The sequence below is a fragment of the Nyctibius grandis genome, chromosome 29 (genome assembly GCF_013368605.1).
Source record: "Nyctibius grandis isolate bNycGra1 chromosome 29, bNycGra1.pri, whole genome shotgun sequence".
NCBI lineage: Eukaryota > Metazoa > Chordata > Aves > Nyctibiiformes > Nyctibiidae > Nyctibius > Nyctibius grandis.
In genome coordinates, this window is record NC_090686.1 from 2429954 (window position 1) to 2443607 (window position 13654).

At 36.4% G+C, this 13654-nt stretch overlaps 1 protein-coding gene across 4 annotated transcripts in view; it reads left to right on the forward strand.

Annotated features, from left to right (window-relative positions):
- Positions 1 to 13654, forward strand: part of ATP2B2 (ATPase plasma membrane Ca2+ transporting 2) — a 418914-nt gene that overhangs the window by 337513 nt on the left and 67747 nt on the right. For all 4 annotated transcript variants that reach the window (XM_068420000.1, XM_068419996.1, XM_068419999.1 and 1 more), the window contains 4 exons: positions 4519 to 4560; positions 6359 to 6523; positions 8756 to 8970; positions 9916 to 10158. In XM_068420000.1, coding sequence (XP_068276101.1) covers positions 4519 to 4560; positions 6359 to 6523; positions 8756 to 8970; positions 9916 to 10158 — 665 coding nt within the window. The remainder of the gene's footprint in view (positions 1 to 4518; positions 4561 to 6358; positions 6524 to 8755; positions 8971 to 9915; positions 10159 to 13654) is intronic.

A 13654-nucleotide genomic window follows, 5' to 3' on the forward strand; every position in this document is an offset into this window, starting at 1 on the left:
TACAAGTCAATTTTTTGTGCAGCTGATTATGATTTTGCTTTTAACTCTTCTGGGGTGAGGTGGTTGAATTAATTCCACAGATCTTTGATCAGCATGGAAAGGAGATACTTTCCACAATTCCACTTATCTGACATTGTGTTCAGAGGAGAACCGAGACTTAGCAAGTAGGGTTAGATCTGAGTGCTTTGAAATTGTCTGGGATATTGCCAAAGTCCCATTTCTGCTTATACCATACATTTTTCTAGTCAGCAGTGACGATGAGTTAGAGAATACTTAAAATGTAGGTGTGTTTTGGAGGGGAGAAAGGAAGGAAAAAAAAAGATCTAAAGCAAGGAGACCAAGTTCATGTAGGTATTTTTTCAGTCTGGATGAAATGAATTTTTTCAAAAATGTCTGAGAATTCTCCCTCGAATATGACTGGAAACAAGCATTTTTACCTAAAGTCTAATACCTCTGTGTAGAAAATACCTTCAAATAAGAAAAAAAAATTACATACTTGAATTCAAGTACCTAGCTCAGGAAATGCTATTGCTTGTTACTTGAAAATCAGCTTATTGTCATTTAAAATAAAACATTGTTATTCTCTTAGTTGTCAATACACATTTGACACAAAAGTATTTTGTTTTGAGCCAGTGAGCTTATAGCGATAAATCCATGTAAGTTTGTGACACAGCCTGTTTGTTATCTGCTGTATCGAAGGAACTGTTATCAATTCCATTGGGTTCTAGTAGTTGAGATTAAAATACATAGTTGTTTGATGGTCTCTTTGTTAACACTGTGGACAATACATTCTGTTTATAAAAGGTTACAAGTTAGGTTATGAGCAGACCAGAAAATTTTACAGAAATATAGTAATTCAAGTATTGTATTTAGAAAAGGTAAATTTTTAAAAGAAAATACGGGAAGCAGCAATCACTGTTTACAGTTTGTTTACCCTAAATTTGATTTCCTCGGAGAAAGGAGCACTTACCATTGTCCGGTAGAGCACTACCTGACTCCTAAATCAGGATTTCTATGTTGGGTTGTTGGGTTTCTTTTGGCATTTTGTACTCAGAGAATTTGTTACTTAAAATTATATTGTGATATAGAAACATCATACCAGGCTCAGAGAAATGTCTCAGCTGAAATAGTTTACATCCACGGTTAATTCTGTCGGTTCTGGCATATGTGCACTACTGTTCAATTCCTGCAAAGCAATTTGTAGTTTTAATATATTTTAAAGTATTTTCCGAATTGTAAGTGAAGTTATTTAGCGAGTGCATAGAAGAACTATCTAAAACTTCCTGTTTGATACAGTGGAATCAGATCTGTTCTTTTGTAGTCAGCCTGTGTTGCACTAACGCATTGGCTCTGATATCACACTGCATGACCGAATTCCTAATGATTCACTTCAGATGCGTTTGACGTCACTTTTCCCCCTATATATAGATTTGCAATGTACGTCTGTTCTTACTGGCTGCAGAATATAACTGTCTTGGCATGAAGAGGGCTGTAACTCATTTCTATTGCAAGATGAGCCATTTTGGAAAATCAGTAGGATATTTTCTTTTTTTCGCACATGGGAACATACCTCGATTAGCTGCTTTGGTTGATTCCAAGCAGTTCCTCCAATGAACAAATCATTTCTAATGCCAGTGATAGGTCTTTGTTTATTCTGTCTCATTGACTCTTCGTAAAGGGCTGGGGGAGGTAAAGGGGGGGCTGTCTTGGAAGGTTTATTTGAAGAAGTAACTGGATTTGGGGGTAAGAACTTTGGCAGTAATGGTGTGTTCCAAAACACAGAAATTTTCATAAGGCAAAGGCAACATGCAAGACATGTTACATTCAAATCCAAAACCTTCAAAGTAACTGCAGAATACAACTTACATTAAGAGGCTCTATATTCTTTTCTAAACCTTCTGAATTTTCATCCTTGCTTAGAAAAGTGGTAAAAATATGCTCAGATTAATTCCTCCAGATTTCAGGGCCCAAACATTGTTCCTTTTACTTACTTATTTCCAAAAAAAAGTCAAAAAGAAAAACTTTGCAAAATTATGTTAAAAATCATCTTTTGGAAGAATGCTATATAAAATATGATCAAAATATTAATAAATACTCATTGTCTTAATGTTTCTAAACAATGCACAAAGGTCAGAAAGATGGGATAGTATTTCTGGTCCTGGCACTAACTGAAAGGAGAAAGGGTTTCTCAGCAGTTGTGATTCTATCATCTTAATTTCTTTCTTAATTTCTTTCCTCGTTTATAGCCAAGTGCAGGCTTAAAATCGTTTGGAACAGGAAGAAATAAATCCTTTAGAGCATTCTTTTCTTTCTCATAGTTACCTAAATTACCTGTTCTTTGTTATTCTATCTAAATAATTGGAATATAACTAGGTCTGATGACTTCCCCCCTCCCAGTCCCCAAATACCTCAGTGCAGTAGCTGCTGAGGTTAAGAATATGTTTTTTACATACTTATGTTTTATGTTGTTGTTAACGATTGTCCATTTTGTGTACTGCTATTTTTAGGTAGCCAGGGTAGATGAGTTGTTAGTGTAATTCATACAACAATCATGATACCCCTATTAAATAGCGAATATATACCATAAAGTTAAATACTTTGAATTACATAGAAAAATAGTGTGTTTTGTGTTTGCCAGTTATGAAAGCCATGGTTTGGGGTTTGGTTTTGGTTTTTTTTTGAAGTTGAAGAATCTTCAATTCTCCTGCTTTAAGGTTTTGAATTGTATTCTGAAAAAGGAGCTATAGAGCAGGACATAGAGCAGATTGTCTGCTCTAAATTAATGTTTTCCAGTTCTTAAGGAAGGCTTTATCCTCTAGCCAGAAATCAGACTCTCTAGAGATGTTTCCACTAACTTGTTTAAAAACCATTCTAAGAAAAATAGCCATTAGGCAGATAGCAAGTTCAGCTGTGCACTGTATGCAAAAATTGTTGAGCAGATTTCACAAGGAGAGTGAACTTGGTTTTGTTGAGGTTCGTAGATTCATGTCTCATGGCAAACCTAAGTCTGCGGAAGATAGATACCGCCTTTTTAAAAGTCACGTTATAGCCAAGGTGGGAATGGAGGCAGAAACACAGACAAGCAGTTGGTGCTGAATGGTTTACTTCAGTCGTCCATTGGAGTACTGAGATGTTGTATGTAGCGAAACATCCTGTCCTTCACTCTAATTCTGTGCTGCTGAATTTCTCAGTGCCTGTAGCCTGTTAGTGTGGGGTGAAATGTCGTAGTGATAAATTTATGACCGATTTGGCCATTTTTGCTCTTTTTGAGAGGGAAGTTTGTAGTGATCTCCCAATTACTGAAAATACAAACATGCAAGAAATGCATCTTGGCCTTTTAATTTTGCCACTATTTATTCACAGCCTAGAGTGAAAAAATTAATACATATGTTGAAGCACAATTTCTGCTGCTTTGTTGTGCATGTCAGTACCAGCTGTATTATTGCAGGAAGTCGGAAGAGCAGGGCTTAACTGCTGCCATATATTTTTAATAAAATCTAACGATACATTTCTTATTAGAATGTGTCAAAAATCCTGTAAAGGTGTTTTAACTATTGATTTTCCTCAGTGTTATTTTTTTATTGTGCATTATACATAACTACAAAAAGAGAATGTCATCCATTCTGAATGTAATATTTATAAAACTCAAGTAGTTTTTTTCCGTAAGATGAATTCATATATCACTGTGAAAGTTTCCTCAGGGATCCCACCAAGACATTTTGAATATATTGAAATCGTTTAGGGGTTATTCTGAATACCAAAGTTTTGTGTGCTCTAATTTGTATTTTGCCATTTTTATTTCATACACACTTTCAAATGGTATATCCTCAGTTTAAAAAAAAAAAAATAAGGACTTTGGTATGGTGAGACTATCTGTAGCTAAAATACGAAATTGGAAATTACAGATGCACTTGGCAAATCTTTCTTTAGGATAAATCTGAATATAGGATAAATCTGAATATAGGATGATAACTTGGCACTCATATTTACAGGAGTAACTTGCTAAATAATACAACCAAGGGAGGAAGGTTTAATTTAAAAGTAATATCTGATTTACATTTTTTTTTATATTTAACACTATTATTTATATTTTGTCCTAATTTACTAAAGTAATGAATTTAATTCTGGAATGCATTAAGATAGTAGTGCTCTATACTGCTGTGTGCCAAAATTATACCTGTGGTTTTTTTAAGTCCCAGCTCTCTGAAATTTCGGTTCAGGAATATTATTCAAATTCTGCTCTCTTAAGTTATGTGATTTGTTCAAAAATATGCACTGATATTTAGTGTTTTACGTGTTACAACATTGAACTTGACTGCTGTTCCTTGAATGTGTCCAGCTAAGTTGTCCATGCTTCTAAGTAAACATATGATAACAATGGCTACTGATCATAAATAAGTATCTGTAACATGCTCATGACTTTTGTCTGCCCTTTTTATTTAAATTCCCATTTTCATGTTCTGTCTTGGGTGAAGATTGTTTACTGTCTGTTGTCTGTTGAAATTTCTCATCATATAGGCAAAATGCAGGATGGGAATATGGAGAACAGCCAGAACAAAGGTAATCTTCTTTCATATTAAGGAGGTTGTGGATTGTATTTTTAGCATGTAGTTAAATTCCGTTAAAAAATGAAATGAAAATCTGTGATTTGTGCCTGTGTGTAAAAATGGCCCTGCTGTTCAAACAATATGTTACAAAAACCTCCAAACAACCAAACCCAACAAAAACACCTCCCAAAGAAATTGCAACGTACAGAATTTTGATATATCAGATATTTAGGACAGAAGATGAGTATCTCTAAGAAGCTATTTATAGATGATACTTTCATGTTACAAAGTTCGTTTGAATTCATTTTTCTTGTGCAAGTTATGTATGCTATGTATTGTTAGTGAATTTCCAACCCTTTTTCTGATACGTCTCATCATCTTTGGTGTTTAATGGTGTTGCATGGACATATTTTCATTTGCAGGGAGAAGGTAAAGCAATAACAAAAGGAAACTTTAAAGCCAAGAGGTTATTTAGCAATGTAGAAGTATATTATAAGGATAAATAGCAGGAAGATTAAGCATCTTAGGAGTTTCTTATTCAATGTACACTCTCAGGAAGATACTGAAATAAATATTTTGCTTTCTCAGAAGCAAAGTCATGGTTCCCTTTTTATTATATGACACACAACTATCATGATTTCTTTGGGTTATGCCAAATAAGTAAACTATAACTTTCTTTTCTCAGATAATTCTAAAGATTGCAAAGGTGGTGGATTAGAAATTGAATAGATAAATGCAGTTGTTAATAGTACAAAACTATTCAATAAAATGATACTAAATGAGTAAGTTTTAAGATTAGATAGACAAATTAGATTTCCAGGTCAAATAAGCATGGTTTTGTACAATCTGTTCACGAATGTCAAAGCGAAGCTGTTTCATCTCATTCTATTTAATTTACTTATGTCTGTGTTCAATACGGAACAGACACATACACATATATAAACTGGAATGTCATTGCTTTTAAAAACCATGTCTTTCTCTTTGATACTAAAATAAAGTTTCCTTGTATTAGCATTAGCATTCTTTCAAGAAAGGATGGTTTAGCCTTTAAATTATGTGCGCTTTTTATGGGAGAATGGTGACAGTATCACCATCTCACCTGATGGTTAAGTTACTTGAACGCTGAATGCGAAGGAAACTTTTAAGTCCAGTATTATCCAGAATAGTGGTTCGCAAAGTCTGGTCCACTGGTCCCTGAGGTGCCCATGCAGTCAAGAGAAGTGGTGCATGGATCATCTGTGGAACCACATTGCCTTTAAAATGTTTTCATTAAAAGTACGATTATAAGGGTGCATTGTAATCTATGAGACGTACCAAAATTTAAAGATATATAGACCGTCTATTTGCCAAAGCATTTGGGATCTGCTATTCTAGGGAATCCTGCACTACTGACTGACTTGACTTATCAAGCAATTTGCAAGACATTAAGTGATATATATGTGTATGACACAGAATGTCATTGGTGGTTTAATAAATAAATAAATATCAATGATTTTCATGGTACTTAATAATAAATAAATAAATATCAATGGTTTTCATGGTACTTGACACACAGCGCATTATATATCCCCGTATGTATGGAGTGCACATGGGTATGCCTGTACCTTTGTGCCCCTGCAGAACCCCACTGGGTCTCACAGGGGCATCTGTCTGCCATGGGAGTGAAGTGCAATTCCGTGCATAGGTACAATCATCAACGTTGCAACCAGCCCCTGCCACAGGTGTTGCTGGGTGAATTCAGTAAGTATCAACACTAACATAAAAAGAATGATGAATAGTTTTGGAGTAACGGTTTTGTTCTGCATTATTAGCCAAGCAGCAGGATGGGGCTGCTGCCATGGAGATGCAGCCACTGAAGAGTGCAGAAGGGGGAGAGGGAGACGACAAAGACAAGAAGAAATCCAACATGCACAAGAAAGAGAAATCTGTTCTTCAGGGAAAGCTGACCAAGCTGGCAGTCCAGATAGGCAAAGCAGGTATGACTGGGTAACTGAGCAAATAGCAGTGTGTTGTACTAGCAAAAAAGGGTTGTAAAACAAATTATTCTTAAAAGGGATGGGCCTTTTTTACTGCAGTGTTTAGAAATAATACTGTTCCAAGGATAGTATGTGATATTGAAGATCTTTTGTTCTTCTAAAACTCAGATTTGACTGTGAAGAAACTGGAAGCTTTGGGCAACTTGAATTGTAATGAATATTTGAATCAAAATGTAGCTTTTCTGATAGGCAATATTCCTAAGTGCAGTAATGACATATTTAATTTTCTCTCCCCTTAGAACTTCTGAGTACACAGTTTCAGAATCTCGAATATAATCTCAAAATATCACTCACACAGTATTTCCCTCTTACGGATTCTGAAATCATTCTGTTCTCTCCTAATATCCATGTTCTTGCCTTCTACCCAAATATGACACATCTGTTGACTCTTGTATCCAGGACCATCTGGTCCCTGCTGTATAAGTAGCACTTCTTCTCCAACGTGTAGGTAGAAAGTGAAAATCTTTCATAATGACATAATGTTCGTTAGGTTCATTTTTCTAGTGCTATTAAAGAGATCTTGATCTCTATCCAGATCCTTGGCTGAGGCCCTACAACGGATTCCTAACTTTACCTCTGTTGAATCTCCTTTATCCTTCACCAGTCTGATTTTTACGCCTGCTATTCCTTCGCATTCCTTTTTAAGTTCAGTGCACTTAGTTGATCCCATAACCCCATGATGCCACTTCTGTTTCTTTGCCTGAACAGTGCATGACTCGGAATCTATGGTTATCATCTCTTTAATATCCAATTTCATGCTTTGCCCAGTTTCATATTCCTCAAGCTTCTCTGCTTTGTTGCTAGATGTACAACAGTATGCACTGATACAAAAACACTTCACTTCTCATGATCATTAATTTCTTAGATTAAGTACCTTTCTACATTGCCTTCTGTTTATTACTCTCTTTGGTATTTTGGCAGGCATATGAATATCACTTTTAAAGTAATTGTATGGGGATTTCTAACCATAATGTGACAAGTAATATGAATTAAATTAATTAATCATTGCCTCATTTGGTTTTTCTTTGTCATTGGGCAGTCTATGGGGATGTCTTGGGTTCTCATGAGTATTTGCCTGTACAATATTTTAATGGATTTTCTTTTATCCTCTGGCATTTAGCGCTCTCCCTGACTCATCTGTTTCCTGTCAACCTTAGCACCCTTCAGCTTACCAACTTTTTTTTAAACTTCAGTCAAGACATGAAATTCACAGCATTCTCCTTCTACTGTATGATCACATTAGAGAGAAACTAATTTATTTTGAAATGCAGCTTAACTGCTTCCTAGAAACATGCCAAAGAGCAGTAATCATAGCAAGGCAAATAGATGTTCGTTTGTATACTCAAATCCAGGAACAAAATTGTGGAGGAGGACAGTGCTGTCTTAGCAAAGTCTGTGTCACTGGGAGGGCATATGAAGTCCCTGGGATCTTTTGTGAATTCTGTGAAATATTTATTAGTGTCTCTTGTGCTATACTGTCAGCGTTGTACCTCTTTTGAGCCTCTCCTCATAAAAATATGCACTGTTTGCATATGTCCCTTTGAAAAGAGAAACCTTGGAAACACTAGTATTAGTCACATTTTCAAGAAAAACAATTAAAAACTCTTCTATGGACGATTCTGCAGTGTTGTGTCATTATATTCAGCCAGACACATCGGTAGGGCTTTTCTAAAATATTTTATACAGCAACATAGACTACAGGAGACTTCCTTTTCTCAAGCCTCGTAAGATAAGCTTATTGAAAAGAAAGATGAGTGTTTGAATATGGATAGAGGATAGACTAGTAACTTGTAAAAGGTGGAGGTTAAAAGGACAGATAGACGTTGTACCAGGCAAAGTACTCAATTGAAAAAACAGCTTAAGCAACAGCGGAACTCGTGTTCAACTGGGCTGACTGAGAAGTTATAAAGGCAGCAGGAAGGTGGTGCTTAAAAATTAATGCAGGATGATTCAGCTGTCCTGTAGAATTCAGTGAAGGTATGGCTGTTGTAAATGGATTCTCGTAAAGTTTTTTTCTACATTGTAAAATTTGTCATTATCATCATTATTGGTACTGGAGAAAAATGTCATGTAGAATAAGAAAATAAGTTTGTATCAAATTCAAATGTAAATTTCTAATTGCACATGTTTTTAATTGTTTTGTTTATAGTAATTGATTATTTCTGTTCTCAGGTTTGGTGATGTCTGCCATCACTGTAATCATTTTGGTACTATATTTTGCCATTGACACGTTTGTGGTCAACAAGAAGCAGTGGTTGCCTGAGTGCACTCCTGTCTATGTTCAGTATTTTGTGAAATTCTTCATTATTGGTGTTACTGTACTTGTGGTTGCTGTTCCTGAGGGACTGCCACTTGCTGTCACTATTTCTCTGGCTTACTCTGTAAAGGTAAGAAACAATAAAAATAATTATGGGAGAAAAATGCTCTTCAGTTGAGTTTGCTAGTAAGTTATTCTTCAGGCTTTATCAGGTGTGATGAAAGTTGGTCTGTAAATTAATGTGCACAAAATGTTAATGAGAATGACATTTCTTTAAAGTGAGACGTTGCTTTATATTGAAAGTATTTCTGCCAAAAATGCAAATACGTATGTATTCCAATAAATATCTTTAAAACTACACAGTGCAGGAGTATCCAACAATAGAATTACCTGCTTAGTTTGCAAGGTTACCAGGAATTTATTGAGCAGAATTTACTATGAGAATAGTCCAGTCTTTTGATATAGAATAACCTTGTCTTCAAATTTTCTTGTGCAATAGTACAAAGTTTTGACACGGATTTCAAGTCTTCAGTATCACTTTTCAAAGAAATCAAGAGTAGCCAAACATCATTAATATGAGGAAAAAAGAGCGCATCTCAAGCATGGGATTTTGCTAATAAAGACCGTAGCTGCTTTTAAAATATTTTCCTGTTCTCCTTATGTCCTTCATCCGACACGTGTATCTATATTTGCAGTATTGAACTGTGGTACAGCTTTGTGTACAGGTGGTGATACTGTGCCCTGTGAGTATAAGGTCGTGTCTGAAACTCAGGGTCAGGTGATTGGGCACAGAATTTTTTTAATATTGAAAACATATAAACAAGGATAACATGTATATGTACTGCAAAAAATGATGGAACCGTATCAGTTTATCAAAGGCAAAATTATTTCAGGGATGGTCACTGCTTGGTTGTCTGTAACTAGGGCTCAGGTTATTGGCCCTGACTGAAGTTCTTGTTTAGTGAGCACTGTGTTCTAATGAACAAGACTAAACACGTGCTTTTTTCATTTTTGTAACCAATATTAAGAATCTGTCAAAGCAAATCTTGAAGGTTTTTACTTTGCTTTTTCTCAGAAAATGATGAGGGATAACAATCTGGTCCGCCACTTAGATGCTTGTGAAACTATGGGTAATGCTACAGCCATCTGCTCCGACAAGACAGGGACACTGACAACCAACCGGATGACCGTCGTCCAGGCCTATGTTGGTGATGTCCACTACAAAGAGATCCCTGACCCAGACTCTGTACCTGCCAAAACCCTTGATCTGCTGGTTAATGCAATTGCTATCAACAGTGCTTACACTACAAAAATCCTGGTAAGTAGGCTTTTCCTGTCAAGGAAATGAAACATAGCAGCAGTTGTAATTTTTTAGTTGTAATTTTTTTTTAGTGTTGTTAATTCCTTAACATCCTGTTGTTGATTATGAAGCATTAAGTACTGTTGAGGTCCTCAAAATGAGAACAGGTGATGTAAAATCTATGTATTTTATGTTTTTCTTTTAAGGATAGGGATGTACTTGTAAGTACAAGACTGTGCTACATTTTAAAAACTGCTGTTGCTAGATTGGGATGGCCCAGTTTTGGGGCAGGTAAATTTGCTAACACAACTAGTTTTCACTGAGACTTCCTAAGTGTAAAATTATTTTTGTATATCTAAGAACTTTCAATTAGTTCTCAAATAGGACAAATTGGATTGGTTAAATCAGCGAGGTTAATGATCTTTATTCATTCTGGTTGCAAGTGAATTACATCCAGAAGTATTTTATTCAGTCTGTAAAGGAGGGCAAAATGGAATTACCATGTTTGCTTGTGGCATTAGATTCTTCTGTACCGAGCTAATTAAAGAGGCCGAAAACTTTTGCAATTCCAATAGATTTGTCCTTTGAAAGGTCAAGCTTAATCTTAATATTGCAGAACAAGTACATTTTTTAATTTATTAATTTATGTATTGTCCTTTTTATATCTCTGTGCTGAGCTGCATAATCGTCTTGCATGCACTTCACGTTTGTTTTAAAAGTAGTCTTTTGAAACACAATCCCAGAAAGCAATTGGTGAAATACTACTGAGTGCTGGAGCATATATTTCCTTTAATTCTTGCCATGTAAATATCTGGATATTAGCAATGATCAACACTTGGAAGAAGACTGTTTAGAGGAACCTGACACAGATATGCAAAGTGTGTTTGTGGCAAAGGTGTTTCTGAAATGAGTGCTCCTGAGGATTGGCCAGGGTCAGTGTCTGAAGTCAGGCCACAGCTTAGGCGCCCTTCGGACAGTCAGCTGTGCTGTGATGCACTCGCTCTTCTGTTCTCACTGAAAGCTCTCTGGAAAGGGAAATGTGGGGAGAACCAGCCCCTGAGGCAGCTTCAGCTGCTTCCTACGTCAAGAGTGGACAGGGAGTCACACAAAGCCTCCACCAGCTCAGAAAGAGACTGTTATTGCCCCCTTCCAGCTGAGATCAGCCAGCAACGTGAGTGCACCTCTTCTGTTGCGCTGTACACACAAATAGCTCTAGTCAGGTTGGAGTCAGCCCTTTGGGCTTTGAATTCAGATACCCTGGAAAAGCAGAGCTTTTTTGTTTTCTAGCTTTGTACAGAGACTGATTCTCTGTAAAATTGATAAATGGGTGAAATCCTCTGGAAATCACCTTTGTTCTGGATGCATATCAGATGACTACTTGAACTTGTGTAAAATTAATGGTGATTTTTTAGCTATTATAAGAGCATCGTAAGATCAAGCCTTGTGGTATGGACCCCACAAGAATAACAACTCCAATGTCAGAGGAGTTCATTTTATTAATTGTTTATAACAAGCTTAAGCTAAAGTTTAAGATACAAGGTGTTGTTCCGTGACCTTCATTCATTTTAAATCATAAATAAAACAGTAAAAAATACGTAAGGGAGTTGTTTCCAGGATGAAGTGTTACAGAATGCTTTTTCTAGCTGCTAATGCGGCTGTGCACTCATTCTTAAAGCATATTTAATCAAATTGTGAATATTAGCTCAAACCCAAAGGGCATATAAGGTTTATATCGCTGATTGAATTTTACATATTCTATTTTTAGTTATCTAGTTATGCATATGCTGTAAATTGCGCTTTGTATGAACTTCTGTTCAGAGTGATCACATATGGGACTATAAAATTAGTCAAGATGCTCTGCTGAATGAGAAATACTCCCTCTTGCATTGTCTTTTGATTAAGGGGCAATTGAACCATTGATAAAAATATAAAAAGAAAATAATAACACTGCTTGGGATAAAAGATTTGAATTTCCTTGAGAAATTAAACACAAATTATTCCAGCTGAACAATAGCATCATTAAATATAGTTCTTTCAATGCTTTCCAAGGCTTAAGTTACTGGGTGAGCTGATTTTGCATTCCGTTAGCTTCAGAGCACTTTAATGCTGCTTTTATGCTGTTTATGTGAAGCTGTTCTCCAGAAAACCTTTCTTTTCTGATATTCGTGTTTTAGCTTTCCCACATGGAAGTGAAAATTAGGCTTCATACATTTTTGCATGTGAGCTGTGATGAGGACTGTAAAGCATCTCTTACTCTGAAAACAAAATCTACATTTTGGGAATACTTTGATTGCACTTGGAGCAGAAGTACATTGATCTTGAATATCATGGAGCAATAATGAAATAGAGACTTCAAATACCAAAACTAGTGATTTTAACTCTTCTATTCGGCTTTTGCTTTACATAAATTCAGTTTTAATTAGAAAACTATTTCTTCTTCTTCTGATTTCCTGAAAACTGTCAGAGGGCATAGATGACATGCTTGCTGGATAGGTATAATGTGTTCTTATTAAGAAGAGATCACAATTAGTATTTAGTTGAGTGATTTTCAGCACCAGTGGAAAAGACCCAGCTGAACCTGTTACTGTTAGGATCTAACACAGGCATTTCATTTGGTACTTGATGGGTGCCTAGGGAGCAAAAAAGCTACTTATGCCTGTATTAGGTGAATACCTGAACCTGCATCAGGAGGACTCTTTTCAGTTCTGATGACCTGGACTATCATTTACTGCATTTGCACAGTACGTGGCACCACGTAGCTGCATCGTTTAACCAAGAATCTCAGAGGAAAAAAGACAGAGATGTCACAGAAATGTGCAAAACGTTCACTCCCTTCTACAGCTTAGGAAATGAAGTAAACATATGTTAGTCTAGATGTTAGTAAATGCTCGTCAAGTAATGAATTACCTTGTAAAACTTTTGGAATAAAAAGGTCTCCATCAGATAAAACCAAAGAGGGTGAATGAAGAAAAAAAAAAGAAAAAAGAATGTAGACAATCTTATTGCAGCCAGAACAGAGAAAGCAATGTTTGCTGTTTATCGCGTGGCAGAACAACACCTGCATGTGACACTATAACATCTGTCTAAGAAAATAGTGAAGTTGCCAAGGTTGCTGCCAGCACCCAAATCCCAACCACATTCCTACCACAGCCCTAGACGTGGGTCGTCACTGTACGTGCAGACAGGCCTCTCCTCACAAGGCTGCAGGGATGGCTTTGAGGGCCCCAAATAACCCCAGCAGGGAGGAACAAGAATTCCCCCCAAGCTTCCCTGAGAGGAGGCTTTTTTCTGGGGGAGAGCAATGGTTACCCTTCATGGGAGAATGGCGCCGAGGACGCAGGCTGGCTGCAGGGGTACGTGGCACAGCAGTAGGATGGAGCTGCAACATAGGCTCAGCCACTAAGATTTACTAGGAGAGAAAGGAAGGTGTTAATTCACCTGCTTGCTTTGTGTAGTAACTTTTTCCTGAATATATAATGAAAGATCTTATTAAAATTTCTAACTTCTTTATACT